General features: G+C 41.7%; 1 protein-coding gene and 1 pseudogene across 1 annotated transcript; one reads left to right on the top strand and one right to left on the bottom strand.

Moving 5' to 3' along the window:
- Positions 1 to 48: 48 nt before the first annotated feature.
- RSL1D1 (ribosomal L1 domain containing 1) lies at positions 49 to 13,225 on the top strand. Its single transcript, XM_059693194.1, has 9 exons — positions 49 to 220; positions 931 to 1,070; positions 2,401 to 2,539; positions 3,072 to 3,220; positions 3,308 to 3,409; positions 5,123 to 5,216; positions 5,306 to 5,431; positions 7,807 to 8,100; positions 11,148 to 13,225. The coding sequence occupies exons 1-9, from the start codon at positions 104 to 106 to the stop codon at positions 11,472 to 11,474; spliced, it is 1,488 nt and encodes a 495-aa protein (XP_059549177.1). The 5' UTR covers positions 49 to 103; the 3' UTR covers positions 11,475 to 13,225.
- Positions 13,226 to 16,580: 3,355 nt separating this feature from the next.
- Positions 16,581 to 16,900, bottom strand: LOC132232349 (large ribosomal subunit protein eL42-like; annotated as a pseudogene).
- Positions 16,901 to 17,658: the final 758 nt, after the last annotated feature.

Genomic DNA, 17,658 nt, shown 5'->3' with positions numbered 1-17,658 from the left:
CGCCCCACGCTCCCTGACTTCCGGCTACAGGCCTGAGCTCGCGCGTGCGCCTGGGGAGCCAGGCGTGGTGTTCCGCACTCGAAGTCTGCACGCGGCGGAAAAAATGGAGGACTCCGCTTCAACACCACCCGCAGCCTCAACCGCCACCCCAGCCTCAGCCGCAACCCCAGCCTCGACCTCAGCAACCCCGGACGCACTAGGGCAGCTGGATGAAGAGCAGGTGAGAGGCCTCTGGGAGGGGGATTCGGAAGCGAGGTGGCCTTGGCCGTGTGGTGCGCGGGGTGCTGGAGGCGGGCCCGCGCTTCCTCCGATTCCCCCGAAGACTCGAGGGTCACTGGCCGCGGTGCTCTCGGCCTGCCCGCCCTCCCATGCGCACGGGTAGGCGCTCGCTTACCCCGACCCTGCTGCCTGGCTCCCTTGAATTGGAATGCAGGTATTTAGCTTGGGATTCTTGAGCGAGGTGTACCTGGCTCTACTTCCCTACCGTTTGACTGTGGCCAAGTCGTTTAATTTTGTAAGCCTCGGTTACCTCGTATTTAGAACGGGCTCCGCTGCCCTCCGCTCTCCAGGATTAGAGGAGGCAGTGCGCGTGCGGCGCTGTAGCCAAGGGCCTCGCATGCAGTCGGCGCTCACTGAATGCTAGTTGCAGTGTGATGCGCGTTTACTGGCATCACTGCCCTCATCATCGCGGGCAGGGGAAGAAGCGTGTGCCATCTGGCACTTTTCTGCAGACGAACGGATACTCAGGTGATTTCTGATAGGGTTTTGCATTCCTGTGACTACAAATTGTAGGATCCTAATGGCTATGGTTTTGGAGGTTGCCTGTTAAACTAGAAATAGAGCAGAAAAATAAAAGGTAAAAGCTGTAGGAAGAGGGCAAATGCTAAATTGGATTGAGATTTAATTTATCTGTCTATCTTCACTTTGCAGACCAGAAAGGCAGTGAAAACTCTGTTGGCGCATTCCAGGTCCAGGAAAAACGCGAATGGATTGCTTTTGAATGAGAATGAAAATTTCTTTTTAATGGTGGTATTATGGAAAATTCCAAGTAAAGAACTGAGGGCCAGATTGTAAGTTCTGGTTTTCTGCCTTTGCTGTTTTAATCAGTCAATTCTGTGTAGTGTTAACAGTTGTGATTTAGTTTCTAGTGTAAACATTGCAAACTCAAAATAAAAATCTGAGTTGATACAAATAATTGTGCTTTACAAAAAAACACAGAGGAATTCAGACAAACTTAAATTTTTTAGAAATTTCACCAGTCTGGTGGACAATTAACCTAAGCCAGTGATGGCGAACCTATGACACGCGTGTCAGAGGTGACACACGAACTCATTTTTTTGGTTGATTTTTCTTTGTTAAATGGCATTTAAATATATAAAATAAATATCAAAAATATAAGTCTTTGTTTTACTATGGTTGCAAATATCAAAAAAAAATTTCTATATGTGACACGGCACCAGAGTTAAGTTAGGGTTTTTCAAAATGCTGACACCCTGAGCTCAAAAGGTTCGCTGTCACTGATAGCAGTTCTATTGAATACGAAATCTATTTTTTGAGAGAACAAAAGTTAGAATAAATTAAACAGCTTTTGTACTTTAGTAGAATCTGTCATCTTTTCATGTCAAACTACTTCCAAGCTAAAACCCCTGATGTCCCAGACTCGCCTCTTTTAAAATATGTTTTTATTGATTTTAGAGAGATAGAAACATCGATGGGAGAGAATATCAACATCGATCAACAACCTCTTGCTGGGGGTTGAGCCTGCAACCCTGCCATGTGCCCTGCCTGGGAATCAAACCAGTGACCTCCTGGTGCATGGGTCGACGCTCAGCCACTGAGCAACACCAGCCAGGCTGAACTCGCTTCTTTATACAGACACTATTTAAAACTTGGCAGTGAACTACTTATAGAAAAGAAACCAATGGCAATTACACATTCTCATTGCCCTGCTGGAAATCGATTCTGGCACATTATAGGATGTGTACACATATAGTAACATATGAAATAATAGTTATATATGCACTGTTCTGGGTGTCTTTGTATTTGAACTCTTATTCTATCCCAAATATTAATTGATATTTTGACCTATGGGTATTTGTGTTGACTTCCATCTTAAATCTCTGTGCTATTGAAAGTCAAACATATTTTTAAAATGTTCTCAATATAGAGAACATATACACACTTTAACAGCTGATAGCTCAATTTTGAAGATTAAATGTATTTTAATAAATACTGCCTTTATAATTATTCACATTTGGGGGAAGCACCCTGTAGTGTTTACTTAAATAGTGTGAGTGAAGTTTACTGAAATGACAGTAAATTGATTGTGTGCTCTATGGCGTATAAACACTTTCTCTGTATAATAATGCTTTATTCCGTGGTTTCTTCTGTATTTTGCAGGCCCTTGCCTCATGGTATTCGATCAGATTTAGCAGATGTCTGTCTGTTTACTAAGGACGAACCCAATGTAACTCCTGAAAAGACGGAACGTTTTTATAAGAAGCTTCTAAACAAGCATGGAATAAAAACCATTTCTCAGGTAGGGAGCGGTTAATATTTTCAAGATAATGAAAAGATTTGATTCAAATGAAGCGAAAAATAATACATGGCTGTATCACCTAGTATTTCTCTCCTAGGAATTTAATTTTTACTTTTTTCTTTTTAACTTAATTCTCCTTGGCTTTAGGTAGGACATATTCCATCTTTCACCTGATGGCTCAGCTGTCCAGGTTTGTTGATCCACAAGCTCACTGTACACCAGTACCTTTCTTGAAGATTTTACAAACAGTTGTTCCATTAGGTCGTTTACTCTGAACTTCTGGAGATCCTGTGTTTGCCTCTGACTTGGCATTTCTCACCCTGTCTTACAATTGTTGGTGTCATTTCTTTAGCTGAGGTCGTCCCATCTTATTTGTCTCCGTGTTCGTGGCATTTAGCATAGTGCCTGGCACATTTTAGGCACTCACATGTTCACTAAACTGGCTCAAGGACATTTTAAAATCTGAATACAAATTGTTCCCTGAGTATTTCTTGTAGTTGTTCATATTCTTTTTGTGTTCTGTGTTCTCTAGATTATCCCCCTCCGAACTTTAAAAAAGGAGTATAAAGCCTATGAGGCCAAGCTCCGCCTCCTGGGTAGTTTCGACTTGTTCCTTTCTGATGCAAGAATCCGGCGGCTCTTACCCTCACACCTCGGGAGACATTTCTATAAGAGAAAGAAGTAAGTTTCTGAGCAATGACTGGACTTGAGCATCACAGAACTTATAGGTGTATATGCATTGTATTCTAAATGTCTGTGTCGTTACAGAGTTCCAATACCTGTCAATCTGAAAGCCAAGAATCTTTCCCAAGAAATCAACTCCTCAATAGGTGGAACTGTCTTAAACATCTCTAAAAGTGGTTCTTGCAGGTAGGTAAATGTATACATGTGTTTAATCTTACACTTAATAATGATTTTTATAAACAGTTTTTATAAGATAGCGCTAATGAAACCAGATCCTTCTATTAAAACTAAAATCCATTCCTTAGACGTATTCTGTTCTCTAAAACAATGCTATCCCATAGAACTTTCTACAGAGATGGAAATGGTCTGTATCCCTGCTGTCTCCTACAGGAGTCATTAGCCATATGTGGTTGTTGAGCACTTGCATTATAGGAACTATAGCTGACGAACCAAATTTCTAATTTTATTTGATTTTAGTTAATTTAAATAGACATGTGTGGCTAAAGCTTACCATATTGGATAGGGCACCTCTAGGTTAAGGATAGCAGGGAGAATGAGATTAAATGCTTAGAGAACATCCATATAGTTCTGGGCTTTCGTGTTGACCAGCATCATATTATCCTTTAATGTGAAGACCTACCTCAGTCTTGGTTTAAACATATTCAAAATTATTTTATAAAATACTTAGTGTGCTGATTTGGTCACCTGTGGTGTGGTGCTGGGCTGCTGCCAGTAGTGTAGAGCTGTAGAGTATGGTCCTTTCTCCCAAAGATGCCCAGGAGCCCATGTGTATGTAGTGGTCACACGTACTATAAAATAGGACCACCAGGGTTTCTTGACCACACGCCAGGGAGGGTAGTCCTTGGCAGAGTGGTTCCAGGTATGGCAGAACAGAATTCGGGCAAAACACATGGACTCTGATGTTACCTTCTGCCTTCAGGTGGGAAGTCCCTTATTTGAGTGTCATTAGGTAACTGAGAAGAGCTGTTCATCAGGCCTGGCCCCTACTTTTTGGTTATAGGCTGACATAAGAGTAGTGGCTCATGGGAAGCAGTTAGCTAGAAGGTCTGAGGCCTGGTTCATGGGATAGGTGAGTAGCTGTGAAAAGGGGACAGCACCATGCATCCAATAAAGGAGTAGGAATCTTCTGCCTCTAAGGTTTTTCCAAGGCAAGTCCAGAGCTTAAGAAACATGGTGGAGAGCTAATAAAAACAATACAAAAACATAATCATTCTTTTATCTCCATTCTTACGCTTCCCTAACACAGTTGTTTTCTATCTTTCTTCCCACCCTCCCCTTATGTCCACCCCTCTTCCTCTTTCTCCCTTCTCTCCCCCTCCCTTCTGCTATTTTTCCATCTGCAAAGCCAAGAGTGTGCTTGCAGGTAGGCGGCAGCAGACATAGAAGGTGATCAAAGCCCCTTCTTTGGCTGGAGGGAGGTGGGGGCACCCGCCCCTGTCTCACCCTGCTTCTGAGACACCGCCCTTTTGGCTCCCATGGTGGGGAGGATGGGCACTGGCAGGGAAAGTGGGGAGCATCCGGCGCTTCTGGGCTTCCCACTTGGCGTATGTCTGCACTCTGTTTCAAATGAAGGGATGGTCTTGCTCTTGGCCAGAAGACTGATACTGTAGGAGGGAGGAGAGCTCTTTGTTGTAGAGGTGGCAGCTAGGTCAGGGCCATGGAACTCTAAAGACAGCAAAGCAAGCAACCCTTCCAGGAATCATTCCTTTCAAAGCAGTCATTACTAGAGGTAATTGTCCTCAGAAAAGCTGTGGGCTGATTCCTGGACCTGTTTTCCTTTTTAGGTCTGTATAGTTCTATTTCTCACATACCTGCCTATGCCTTATTTTGAAAAATTATTTTTAAAAATCGTTTTTGTCTGAAATTCTTAAATTGCAGCACTATCCGCATCGGTCACACTGGAATGCAGGTTCAGCACATCACCGAAAACATTCTTGCTGTTACGAAAAAGCTTTCACAGAAATTGCCAGAGGTATAGTCTTGCAGATGCATCAATTGGTCGTTCATTTAAAAGACACAAAGCATGTGTAGATTACATTACTCTTTTTTTGTTTGTTTCAGAAGTGGGAGAGTGTGAAACTCTTGTATGTGAAAACTGAGAGATCAGTTGCCCTTCCTATCTTTTCTTCATTTGTCAGCAGTTGGGATGAAGCTAAAGGAGTGAATATTTCTAGTCTGAAGAAACAAGTAAGTAGAATTTTAAGTACTGGGTAGACTTAGTCAAGGATGTAAATGCTGCCCAGAAGAGAGAACGAGATTGCCATTTCTGCCTGGCTTTTGTCTTGCAGTAGTTTTCAGTGACTGGTTTTGTGTTCATTGTTCCCTCTTTACCTATGAGATTAGTTAATAAAGTACAGTAGGACATACATTTATGATAAGGTAGGTGTTTTAATTTCTCATCAAAGGTCTAATTCGGCTTTAGAAGGACCTATTCATTGGCAAGAGGAGCTAAGAGAGGGGAAATCCAAAATTTAGTTTAAGTTCATTGGTGTTTATGGGCAAAAGTTAAGATTCTATTAGGCTAACACGTACCTATTGTTTTTGTAGGTTTTTGGTGCTAATAGGTACTATTGCAAAAGAAACCAGAATGAGCCCTAGCCAGTTGCTCAGTAGTTAGAGTATCGGCCCTCGGACCAAAGGGTAGTGGGTTTGATTCCCGGTCAAGGGCACCTACCTCGGTTGCCCACTAGAATCAATCAGTGTATCTCTTTCACATCTGTGTTTCGCTCTCCACCCTCTCTCCCCTCCCGTTTTCTAAAAAAAAAAAAAAAAACACGCACACACACAATGGAAAAAATATCCTCAGGTGAGCAAAAAAGAAGCCAAAACGAGAGAAAATTGAAACTTTTGCTCTTTGTTGGGTCTATCTCCTCATTTGTTTATTTTTTCTTCAGCCATGTTAATCCTGTTCAGTGAATTTTATTTTGTTCTTTTTATTTTTTTACTTCCAGAAGTTTCATTTTTTGTTCTTCAAATTGACTTTGCTTTTTTTGGTTTGCTGTTATCTAGAAACTAGAGGCTCGATGCACAAAATTTGTGCAAGAGCAGGCCTTTCTTCTCCCGGCTGCCAGCACTGGCTTCCCTCGCAGCCCCTGCTTCGTCCGGAAGACGGTCGTCCTGACGTCTGGTCTTATTAGTATATTACTGAAGGTTGTGGCATTTGGAAAATTATTTGTAGAAATGACTTGAGGTGTAGGAAGAAGATCTTATCTCCGGAGGACTGACATTTACATCTGCCAGGCACCTTGGGGCACTCTCAGTTTAGGCTTGCACATCTCTGAATGACAAACAAATGGTGGTGCTAAAGTTGTAGGACTCTTTCCTGCTCATCTTTGCCCTGAGGGTTGAACTCATGGGCTCTCAGCTTATCGTCGTGAAGAGGGGTTCCTCCTAGAACCCCTGCCCAGTGTGGATGCTGGGATTTGATATCCCTTTATACACCACCTCCACCCCCTATTTCCCACATGGTGGGTAAAACAGAAGTCAGTGATCAGGAGATACTCTCTGGGCCAAATGGATTCTGGACTTACTTCATTGTGCCCTCGTTGTTAATTTCTGACAATATAATCAGCTTATCGGTGCTTTTTTGAAAAAATTTTAAAAAACATTTTACCTTGCCTTTTTGTTTTAATTGGGAGGGTGATCCAAAATAGTATAGACTGCTAGTAAAGGAAGCAGGAAGGCTAGATTTTTTTTTGCCATTTGTCAGCAGAGTCATTTGTGGGCTTTATAAAAATATTGGAATTGCTGGTGAAAATGGAATTTGGATGCTATTTTAGATGTTATTTAACAGTACTCTGTGGTAAGGATTAAGTACCTCTAGCTATGTAAACTTTTTACTCTTTTAACTTTCCACCATAACTTGAAGTAGGAAAAGAATGGTCAGGGATTTTTGTTGTTGTTGTTAGCTTTATTGAGATGTAATTTATATCACATACTATGCAATCTGTATAATTCTTAACAGATTGCGGGTAGTTTTTATCGCGCGCTAACAGGTGGCACGGGCCATTTTTGCAGTTGAATAGATTGATTACCGTTATACCTGGAAGTACATACATAATTCACCATTGTATGTGTTAGAGACCCAAATTTTGTCCTTTGGAATTCGTATATCTGCATGTTAGCATCCCTTTAAAGCAATAAAAAGGTATAAAAATAAACGTATTTATACGTTACCCGCATTCTAGCGCTAGTCTATAAAAAACGTATTAGTACGTGTCCTGCGCTCTACTACCAGTCAACGTAAAACGTTTAAATATGTTTCCCGCATACAGTGTGTTAACTCACCTATCAATGAGATCGACTTTCACAAAACTTGTGACTGCATAACTCAGATACCCAGATTTTGAGTATCTTATCTATAATTTACCACATAAGATGCATCTGTGGCCATGACTCGGAAACAAAGTGGCGATGGGGTTCAAGTACTGGTAATGGGGTTTGTTTGCTCAGAGCTTGTACAGGTCAAGGCCCTTTCAGGGAGCTTATGAATAATCAGAACTGCAAGTGTCATTTATTTTCCAACTAAAGTATCTCTCACTAAAATTTTGGTTTTTCGGTAGGAAGCAAAGAAAATATTAAAACTAAAAGAAAAAACGAGACGAAAGGAGAAAAGAAACAGAAAGCCTATGAAACGGGGTAGAAAGTCTACACCAGCCCTACCTACAGAGGAGACGGCCTCTAAAACTTGTGGTTCTCCAGTGAAGGACCCTGGACCCCAGAAGAAAGAGACCCCTAAGCCTGAGAAGAAAGAGACCTGCAGAATAAAAACCAAAAATAAAGTGCAAGTTGAATCTGAAGAAGAAATCCCGTTGCTGGTCCCAATAGGAGAAGCTCCTGCCAAAGAAAATGTAGAGGTATGTTTGCTAATGTTTAAGATTCACAGTGGATTGGTTTAGTGGCCACTGTGTGTCCTACAGGCACTGCTGAGTGGTGAATGTAAGATGGGAGGCACTGTTTTTAGGAAACTTGAACTAAAAGAGAAATACTAGGGTAAACCCTAAGAACTCAGGAGATAGTTACCATGAATTACCTGACCTTTTGTTTAAATATTGGAGCCACAGTATAGTAAACACAGCCCTTTGTGTACATTGGAATCAAGGGAGACTTGACCATATTAATCTAAGAAACTCTGCCTGTGGTTTTAAAAAGCAGGCCACGGTGGACATTTGGGGCAGTGGTTCAGTTTCTGAGGGTGAGTCCAGGATCACTTACCAGGGGAACCGTGGGTCCTGGACCCTGCCTCTAAAATCCTCCAAACACCCCACCCCCAATGGTTCTTAACAGAAATCTGACTTCCTGAGTTTCAGAGGAGGTGATTTAAAGGAACTGGGTTTTTTATTTTTGGTCCTTTGGTAATGCTTTTACTCTACTCATTATATCTGTCCAAACATTGGGAGAAAACCTTGAAAACAAGGAGAGAAATAAGTCCCTAAGAGTCTAGAAGATTACCAGCCACCCCCCATGTGTGCAGAGAGGACTTTTGGTCCCTCTGTGTGTATCCTGGGCCTATTACAGCACATTACCTGTTTTGTATTTCGTTCTAACAGTGACCCTTAAACTCTTCGATAGTAAGTACCCTCAGAGCACTAGTGGATTTTTTAAATATCCTTAAAGTTAACATAAATGATCATGCTATTAACTGTGCAGTATAATTGTTTTTAGAAAAAGTAAGCTGTTTGCTTATAATGGGGCTGGCAGGTAATATGTTGGAATTAAAGAGTGGAAAGCCTAGCTGACAGGGTGTTGTCTGGCAAGAGCTATGGAAGTGTTTATGCCCTTCCCTCTGGCAACCACCACACTGCTGTTTGTGTTCGTAAGTTTCAGTTTTATATTCCACATGAGTTAAATCATATAGTTCTTAGCTTTTTCTGTTTGATTTATTTCACTTTGCATAATGTTCTCAAGATCCATCCATGTTGTAAATGATGCTATTTCATCCTTTCTTATGGCTGTGTAGTATACTCCACTGTGTATATATACCACATCTTTATCCAGTCCTCTATTGTAGGGCACTTTGGCTGTTTCCAGTTCTTGGCCACCCTGAATAATGCTGCAGTGAACATAGGGGTGCATGTATCTTTGTGTATAAATTTCTAGTTTTTCGGGTATATACCCAGGAGTGGGATTATTGGGTCGTATGGTAGCTCTGTTTTTAATTTCTTGAGGAATCATCAGACTGCTTTCCATAGTACTTGTACCAGTCTACATTCCCACCAGCACTGAATGAGGGTTCCCTTTTTTCCACAATCTCTCCAACACTTGTTGTTGCTTGTCTTGTTGATAATGGCCTCACAGACTAACTTATTTTTTAATATATTTTTTTGATTTTTTACAGAGAGGAAGGGAGAGGGATAGAGAGTTAGAAACATCGATCAGATGCCTCCTGCACACTCCTTACTGGGGATGTGCCTGCAACCAAGGTACATGCCCTACACCGGAATCTAACCTGGGACCCCTGAGTCCGCAGGCCGACGCTCTATCCCCTGAGCCAAACCGGTTAGGGTGACTAATTCTTTTTAAAATATATTTTATTGATTTTTTACAGAGAGGAAGGTAGAGGGACAGAGAGTCAGAAACATCGATGAGAGAGATACGTCGATCAGCTGCCTCCTGCACACTCCCCACTGGGGATGTGCCCGCAGCCAAGGTACATGCCCCTGACCAGAATCGAACCTGGGACCCCTGAGTCTGCAGGCTGACGCTCCATCCACTAAGCCAAACCGGTCAGGGCTCGCAGACTAATTTTTAAGTTGATAATTTTGTATGGCCCTTGGCAGAAAAAAGGTTCTGTACCTCTGCTTTACAAGGATGAGAAAGAAGGGATTTGGAGTGTGTTGAGTGAAGGCTTTGGGGAGAGAGCAAGAGCAGGGCATATCCTAGGAACTGCAATAAATGGCTACAGTGTCAGTGGTGGAGAGACGGGAAGGACAAGGGGAAAGCAAGAGAAGAGATTGTGAATAAGAAGAGTTGGAAATGCCAAAGATCTGGCTGGGGAAGTAAGGGTAGACCAGATCTATCAGCTAAATTTTTCAGTGTTTTTCAGAAGTCTTTAAGCCACTTAAAGATTTGGAAGCTTTCCGGAACTGATACAGGGAGAATCATGTCTCAGAAATAACACTCCGGCTTCACTGGAGACCGTGGATTAATCCAGGAGAAAAGTGGTCGTGGAGTGTCAGACTAGATAAGTGGTAGTGTCAGACCCGGACAATGGAGACAGCAAGAAATGGATGAAACTGTGATGAATTTAAGAAGCAGATTCAGCCTGGCCCATGTTTCTCAGTGGTTGAGTGTTGACCTATGAACCAGGAGGTCACAGTTCCAGTCAGGGCACATGCCTGGCTATCTGGCTCGATCCCCAGTATGAGGTGTGCAGGAGGCAGCCAATAGATGATTCTCATCATTGGTGTTTCTATCTCTCCCTTTCCCTTCCTCTCTGAAATCAATAAAAATATATTTAAAAACAAATAAGCCCTAACCGGTTTGGCTCAGTAGATAGAGCGTCAGCCTGCAGACTGAAGGGTCCCAGGTTCAGTTCCAGTCAGGGGCATGTACCTTGGTTGCAGGCACATCCCCAATAGGGGGTGTGTAGGAGGCAGCTGATCGATGTTTCTAACTCTATCCCTCTCCCTTCCTCTCTGTAAAAAAGTCAATAAAATATATTTAAAAACAAAAAAAGAAGCATATTCAACAGAATGTGGTGAAGACTGGGTTGTGAGGTCGCAAAGAGGAAGTGAAGCAGGGGAGGAAATGGAGACAGGAAAATATTTGCTAGTAAGGAGATTAATGGTCAGTGGAGGAAGCCTGGTTTATAGAGAGAAAGAGGGGTGTTGATCAAGACCAAGTATCTTCTGAGTTGTTGTCTTTATGGGCCCAGAAAAACCTAACTTTCTTCTTTATTTAGATGCAAAAACATGCCACAGGAGAGAACTCTCCAGTAAAGAGTCCTGGTTCCAACCCACCTCGTGGGAAGAAGAGAAAGGCCTTTCCAGCTTTGGAGATGCCGAAAGCACCAGAGCCCAAGACCCCAGGTAAAGGCCCAGGGAAGAAGCCAAGAGTCAAAGAAGAAGTGGAGAAGCAAAGAAACTCTCCTTTGGGGAAAAAAGACCCAAGACAGACGCCCAAAAAGCCAGAGGCCAAGTTCTTCACTACAGCTAATAAATCTGCAAGAAAAGCTTCCCACACCCCCAAACAGTGGCCCCAAAAACCCAAAGTGCCCCAGCCGACCTAAAGTCAGTGACTTGGCCAGGAGGAAACATCAGAGCTGCCTGGAAAGCTTTTGAAAAATACCTGGGGCCTGACCCCGGCCACAGCCTTCTCCAAGAGTGAGACCTGGACTTAAAACCTCACCAGTGATTCTGATGCATGTTTGTGGGTGTAAGAACCAGTAGTTTGAATCCATTTTTTAAATTGTTCTTTCATGTATTAGCTAATATAATAGAAATTACAGTGCTTTTATTAAGTGTAACATTTGCTCCTGAGTAAACTATTCCAGATCTTGTTAGTTTTACTTGAATGCCTATGATATGACCTTTTCCTTATCTGGCTCCAGAACAGCAGTTTGTGCAAATATTTCCAAAGCTTGTCTTCAAGTCAGTGGTGGGCTCCCTGCATGCAAATCAACTGTGGAATTTATGGAACATCTCAGGTTTCTTGGCCCATCATGCGGAGCTGGTATATCTCAGTGGGTCTTAGGTGGTGGTTGGCCAAGGTTATAAACCACTGAGTTAGCATATGTTTGGTGAGAAAAATTAACATGGCATCATTTATAAAGGCACCAAATTGAATCCTGCCTTCTAGAGGCAAGTACATACTTAACCTCCTTCAGCCTTCCAATCTTCCTGCAGATTACTCCTCACCCTATATAGAGTTACTTAGATTTGGCACCTCTCTGATAGGAAACCTGGAAGTGGAGACTGTTAAATTTGGGTGATTATTAAATATATGCTGACTTCTCAGGTGCACAGCCTTTCAGTGGGTATGAGTTGGGGGTACACAACACTAGTAGGAAGTGATGGGTTCACTGTAGTAAGGGAAGGTCAGCAATGAATAGAAGTGTGTGTGGTAGGGGTTTAGCTTAATTGAAACATTTTCCATGGAGACTAGGTTCTGTGGGAGAGTGTTCAGGTAGACTCACTTCATTTACTCAAAGGTGAAGATTTAAGTGCTGTTTTGCATAGGGCAAAGAAACATAATCAGATGTGGTTTATGTGACAATTTTCTGGGGTTTTAAGTTTTCCTAATTCCATCCTCTAGCCAAATAAAAGACTTTATAGCACCAAGTGATCTTACATATAGGCAATTCTTAGAAGTAGGTGTTCTGTTTTTGTGTGTGTGTTTTTAAGAATTTTTATGAATTTCCTTGAGCCAAACTAATGACATGCTGGGAGACTATCTCAAATGCTCCCTTCTGTTTTTTGTTTTTAAGACTTAAAATTTTTAGAGCAGTTTTAGGCTCATAGCAAAATTAAGATAGAGAGATTTCCCATTTCCCCCTCCTGCGCACATGCACAGCTACCCCCACATCAACATACTCCAACCAGAGGGGTACATTTACAACTGATGAGCCTACCTTGACACATCACTATTAGCCAAAGTCCATAGTTGACATTAGGGTTCACGCTTAGTGTTACACATTCTATGGGCGAAGTATAGTAACATGTACCCACCATTATAGTATACAGAGTATTTTCACTGCCCTAAAAAGTAACCTGTGCTGCACCTATTCATCGCTCTCACCCCCTCTCCAGAGCCCCTGGCAACCACTGATACTGTTACTGTCTATAGTTTTGCCTTTTCCAGAATGTCATATAGTTGGAATCATACAGCACGTAGCCCTTTCAGACTGGTTTCTTTCACTTAGTCATATGCACTTAAGATTCCTCTATGTCTTCTCATGGCTTGATAGCACATTTCTTTTTTGTGCTAAAAACATATTGTCTGTCGTTTTTGGCAATTATTAATAAAGCTGCTAGAAATATCTGTGTGCAGGTTTTATGTGCTTTGGATGAACACCAAGGGTATGATTACTAAATCATGAGTATGTTGATTTTGTAAGAAACTACCAAACTAACTTCCAAAGTGGCCTTACCATTTTGCATTCCCACCAGCAATGAATGAGAGTTCCTGTTGCTGCACATCCTCACCAGCATTTGGTGTTGGCCATTCATATAGGTGTATTTTAGTTTGCATTTCCCTGATGATACTGATAAGGAATATGCTTATTTGCCACCTGTATGTCTTCTATGCATAAGTATTCCTTTTCCAGTCTGTATTTTCCAAGATGTCCTTAATGAAATTATTTTGTAATGAACACATGCCAGCCCTCCTTCACTTTACTCCTTTAAATGTCTCTCATTAAGAACGGAGAGAAAATGTTAAGAAATCCTTGGGGTAGGGATAGGGTGGCACTTTTGGAACATACACAGCCCCGGTCCCACTGCAGACCTAAGTTGGTGGGACCGAGGAATCTGTTTTTAACAAGCAGCCAGTGAGTTCTTTGCTTAGGGAAGATGGGAAACACTAAATTGTGGTCCCTCAAAGTTGCCTCCACTTAGTAACAACTTTACCAAGTCATCCACAGGTTAAAGCCAACTAAAAGACAAGTAGGTAAACCAGTTCTTCTCTTTCCTCTTTATTATTAAAATGTTTATAGACCTCCAAGAGAACTATATGCTTTTGGCCCCAGTCTTTCTACATTAAGAATTTCTTCCAAATCTATAAAATCAAAGCATTCACATTATCGGATTAATTCTATTTTAAAAAACGAATCTGCTGTGTGAAAACTGCTGCCAATGAAAATTTCAATCAGTCAAGATTATCTCCTGTAAAAGAAATGCAAAGAGGTAACTGTGTTTGACATTTCATCATGAAAGGTATTCTGCTGTTTTTAAGTAGATTCATCTAATCAGGTATAGAAAACTTCATTTATAAATATAAGTTGTGGTGTGTTGGAAGTTAGTAAAGTTTCTTTTTACTAGTTAAGTCAGATATATCTAAAGAGAGTCACTGACCATTGCTCTTATTTTTTATAGAAGCAAAAGCAAATCTTGTCCACATGCATAAAAACATGAAACTGGAAAAGCTCTGATTAGAGCTGCGTCACCAAGTTCTTTGAACTGCTTCAAAGTTACATGCAAAAGTTATGTAATCTTTTGCTGAGTTATTTTTATTGAGCTGGCAGCTCCATTAATTCCTCCATTTTTTCTTAACAGTAAAGAATAAGAGACATCTTGTAAAAGCCTTTTTTACCCAATCATTAGTCATTCACTTTCTTAATATAAACACCTATCCAATTGAGGGAAAATACAGATTCCCATTTGAGCAACGTACAAAAATTCCCAATGGATTAAAATGAATAGGATAGGTATCAAAACAGAAGATTTCATAATCTTGAGGTAGAACATTGCCTCTTAAATATTTCTTGAAATTTAACAAAACCGTCCAGCACCAGTACTTGCTGATAACAGGTCATATGCCTGAAAAACAAGAGATAATAATAAAGGGAAGGAGTGACTTACTTGAGTCAGTTGAGGTTGTGGCTCTTCACCACATTAATTAGAAACCACGTCCATCTGCAGATGGTCCTGAGACAGCAGGCAGCTCATCTGTCTGAAACTGTCAACCAAGACAAGAGCTACCTGCTGGCTGTCTCTGCCCCTCACAAGTGGACCTTTTCAAGTCTGATGACCTTAAAATCCCCCTTCAGTTCACTCGGGCAAGCGCAAGGGCAAGGGCATCAGTGGGAAACACCTGGAAGCTTTCTCCCCTCTTAGTGTCAAACTGCACCAGGTCCTCCCCCTGTGCTGGGGGAGTTCACAGTTCGCTTGTTAGGCTTTGTCTGGAGTGCATGTTGCTTTTAGCATGTGTTCCATGATACCTGTGTCAGAATTAGAATAGCTTTTGCTTTGTGTTCCATTTCATCTATATCTGAGTTAGTATGACAGTCTTAAATATGGGACCATGAAATGCTGATAGTTCAGTAAAATGCAAACCTCAAGTCTACGTGATATACCAGTTCAGTCTTGGTCTCTCTGGCAAATGATCCAGAAGTTTGTGATAGATGGCTTCATGAAGAAATAGTTAGAGGAAATTAAGAATATATACTCCTCCTGGATTTTCTGGCTATCTTTGGATGTTGATTCTCGGGTTGTTCAGAAAGTAGCCCTCTGTATTACACCATTGGGACACTTGGTAACTCACAGTGAATATAATTTAAAATTGGATCTAAAAGCAGTTCATGCCAAATGGGGAGCTAGGTTCCTGGTCAACCTTTGATTTATCTGAGGTTAACTTTTCCTATCCCTTATCCTACAGGTAAAACCTGGTATAATTCTGGCTACTCAAGCTCATGGTCAGAGGACCTGGTTTCAAGGAATAACACAAGAAGGGTTTTCATGTAGATTCTGCAAACATTTCTGTTTGTTCTATGCTGGATTAATATTACTTCTTAAAATCACTGTGGTGGCTTTTTTCTCTGATTATATACCCTTCTTTCTCTCAATGACAATGGTTGCTTCTGTCATTGTTTTTGTAGTTATTACTGGAGGGATAGATGGTGCGAGACAGAGGAACACAGCACTCTTGGGCTAGAAGAATTACTGCCGAGGGTCATTTTAAGGATTTGAAAATAGAGGGAGCAACAACTAGCATCTGGCTATCTATAATAATAAAAGCATAATATGCTAATTAGACCAGATGACCTTCAGGACGAAGCCAGAGCTGCGAGGGATGCCTGGGTCCCGGGTGCCAGAGGGAAGCCGGTGCAGGCAGCTGGGGGAAGGAAGGCCTACTCTTGCACGAATTTCATGCATCAGGCCTCTAGTCATATTATATTAAGCCCAGATATCTGTGGGCCTTTTAACTTTCTGAAAGTTTCTTGAATATTATTTAAATAGAAATAAGCTGTGACTTCTAAAAAGCTTTGTTCTGAATTTGAAAATGCTCTTGTTCCCTGTTGCCTGTATAAAATCTTCCTTTCTGCAAAAGTCCTCTCTCTCAAACTCAGGTCAGGTGGACCAAGTACACTGACCCTTGAACAAGATGGGTTTGGACTGCATGCATCCACTTATACATGCATTTTTCCCCCAGTAAATACATACAGTGCTGTAAATGTATTTTCCTTATGACTTTCTTAGTGACATTTTTTTTCCTCTAGCTCATTTTATTGTAAGGATGTCTGTAGTACATAGAGCATACAAAATGTGTTTATCGACTATGTTTTTGGTAAGGCTTCTTTCTGGTCAACAGTAGTTATGTATTAGAGTCAAAAGTTTTATGTGGATTTTTTTGAACATATCAAAATTTTATTGTCCTATAATAAAACAAAATATGAAACTTAGAACTGGATCATTTGACCCTTTCTCTTCTTATCTCCTCCCAGTTCAAAATGCTTGCATCTCTTAAAAGCCAGCATTCTCTGAGATCCGCACTTAGGCTCAACGCCTTCAAGCCTCAGCACAATCTTCTTTGTAGTTTTAGTCTTTTTTCGGAAAATTGGCTTGGTCTGGCTACCATAGCCACTCTGCTTCCTGTCATAACGCCGCTTTCCCTGCGCAGATAGAGAATCCTTGTCTGTCTTGAACTGTGTGGCTTTGTGGGTTGATGCTTTCCATACCTCTTACAGAAAGTTCGGCGGGTTTTAGGAATGTTCACCATGTTTGCTAAAGCGCTAAGGGCAGGGAAAGGAAGAGGATAGGCCGGAAACAGAAGTATATAGGAGGTTCCTGGTCACCTTATGTGGATTTTTGACTGCATGGGGGTCAGAGCCCTTAACCCCGTGTTGTTCAAGGGTCAGCTGTAGTTTCCTTTTCCTGCTTGTTTCTTCAGCTCTCCTCGGACCATCACTGAAGATCCAGCTGCTGCCTCTCATTCTGACTCTTCACATCAATTCCTGCAGATTTTACTGTGCACATAAGTGACCCACCCAAGAACATAAGTGCCCAGCTCACAGCCCTCCTCACCTGCAGTGTCCTGCTCTTCTATCAGATACCCACCTCTGTGTTCATGTTTTGTACCTTGTCATAACTGCTACCTGTAAGACCCCAAGACATCATTTCAGGCACCTCATTTCCTCACTACCCATTCTTCCTTACTACACACACCTCACCCATCATTCTTTTTTTTTTCTTTTTTTATTGCTTAAAGTATTACAAAGGGTATTACATATGTGTCCATTTCCCCCCCCCCCGCCCTAGACAGTCCCCTAGCCTCCCCTATCCCCCAGTGTCTTATGTCCATTGGTTATGCTTATATGCATGCATACAAGTCCTTTAGTTGATCTCTTACCCCCCTACCTCCTGCCCCCCCAACCCTCCCCGGCCTTCCCGCTGCAGTTTGACAATCTGTTTGAGGCAGCTCTGCCTCTGTATCTATTATTGTTCAAAAGTTTAGAATGGTCTCTATTATCCATGAAT

This window comes from Myotis daubentonii, chromosome 4, assembly GCF_963259705.1.
Source record: "Myotis daubentonii chromosome 4, mMyoDau2.1, whole genome shotgun sequence".
NCBI classification, from domain to species: domain Eukaryota; kingdom Metazoa; phylum Chordata; class Mammalia; order Chiroptera; family Vespertilionidae; genus Myotis; species Myotis daubentonii.
Note: the sequence above shows the minus strand (reverse complement) of the source record. Positions and strands in the feature narration are given on the sequence as shown.